We start from the raw sequence: 987 nt of genomic DNA on the forward strand, positions 1-987 counted from the left end.
ATTTAACATCTGACTCAAATTCAGAATCACCTGCATGAGGTTTTGACAGAAGGTGGCTGAATTTAACTTTATGTCAGAAACCTTTACTCAGTTTGACTGCTGAAGTTCCCTGACATTTGATCAGCACCACAGCTCCCAGCCCTGTTCCTCAGGAATGTAGGGTGAGAAATAGGAGAAAAATAAAAACTTTGTGGTACCGCAAGAGTGAAACAGTCCGTTCTTCCAAACTCAGTTTCAACATTTTTTTTTAAACTGTCCTTTGGAAACCAGTAAAAACTGATGTACAGTACTGGGTGTGGGTAAGGGGCACGAGCTTTTTTTCTGGAAGGATACGGTAACCCTTCACAGAAATATGGTTCCTTCAGGTTGAACGGTGCCTGAGATTTTAACCAAAATGAGGTATTTCTGGAAAAATGAATTTATTTTCTGTCAATTAAATTTAAATGCATTTTTCCTCCTGTTTCAGTTCAGACACTTGAAAAAACTTGTTGGGGGCTGACAGACTGGTACGATGTTATCACAGCTTTTGACATCGATGTTTCGGTGTTTGGTAGCCCACCGAGACTGGCGCGTCGAGCGCTCGGTACCCGACTTTGGATGATTCTCCTCAGCAAGGGCCGAGCCGTGTCCATCCCTCAGAAAATGGCCGCCCTCGCTGCGAGCGGCTCCGCGTGGCCACCGCGAGGTTGCGGCCTGGGGCAAGGAAGGGTCGAGATCCCTCAGGCCACCCAGAGCCAGCCGCACGCGTTCATTTCACACCGACGCAACCCTGCCTCGCACCGGCCGCTGCGACCGAGACCGTCCCCCGAGGCCGCCCCGCGGTCCCCGGGGCAACGCCGGGACCTCCCCCGTGTCCTCCCCCGGTGCCACCGCCGCCGTGCGGCCGCCCCCGGCGCTGCCCCGCCGGCAGGGGGCGCTGCGGCCGCCCTCCGCCCGCCTCCGGGGCGGTGCAGGAAGCGGCGGGGCGAGGGGCCGGGCGCCCCCCAG

General features: G+C 55.7%; 1 protein-coding gene across 1 annotated transcript in view; it reads left to right on the forward strand.

Moving 5' to 3' along the window:
- Positions 1-511: 511 nt before the first annotated feature.
- WWC1 (WW and C2 domain containing 1) overlaps positions 512-987 on the forward strand; it is a 70,915-nt gene continuing 70,439 nt past the window's right edge. Inside the window, exon 1 of the mRNA XM_035338938.1 lies at positions 512-583. Coding sequence (XP_035194829.1) covers positions 512-583 — 72 coding nt within the window. The remainder of the gene's footprint in view (positions 584-987) is intronic.

Source organism: Oxyura jamaicensis, chromosome 13, assembly GCF_011077185.1.
Source record: "Oxyura jamaicensis isolate SHBP4307 breed ruddy duck chromosome 13, BPBGC_Ojam_1.0, whole genome shotgun sequence".
Lineage (NCBI taxonomy): Eukaryota > Metazoa > Chordata > Aves > Anseriformes > Anatidae > Oxyura > Oxyura jamaicensis.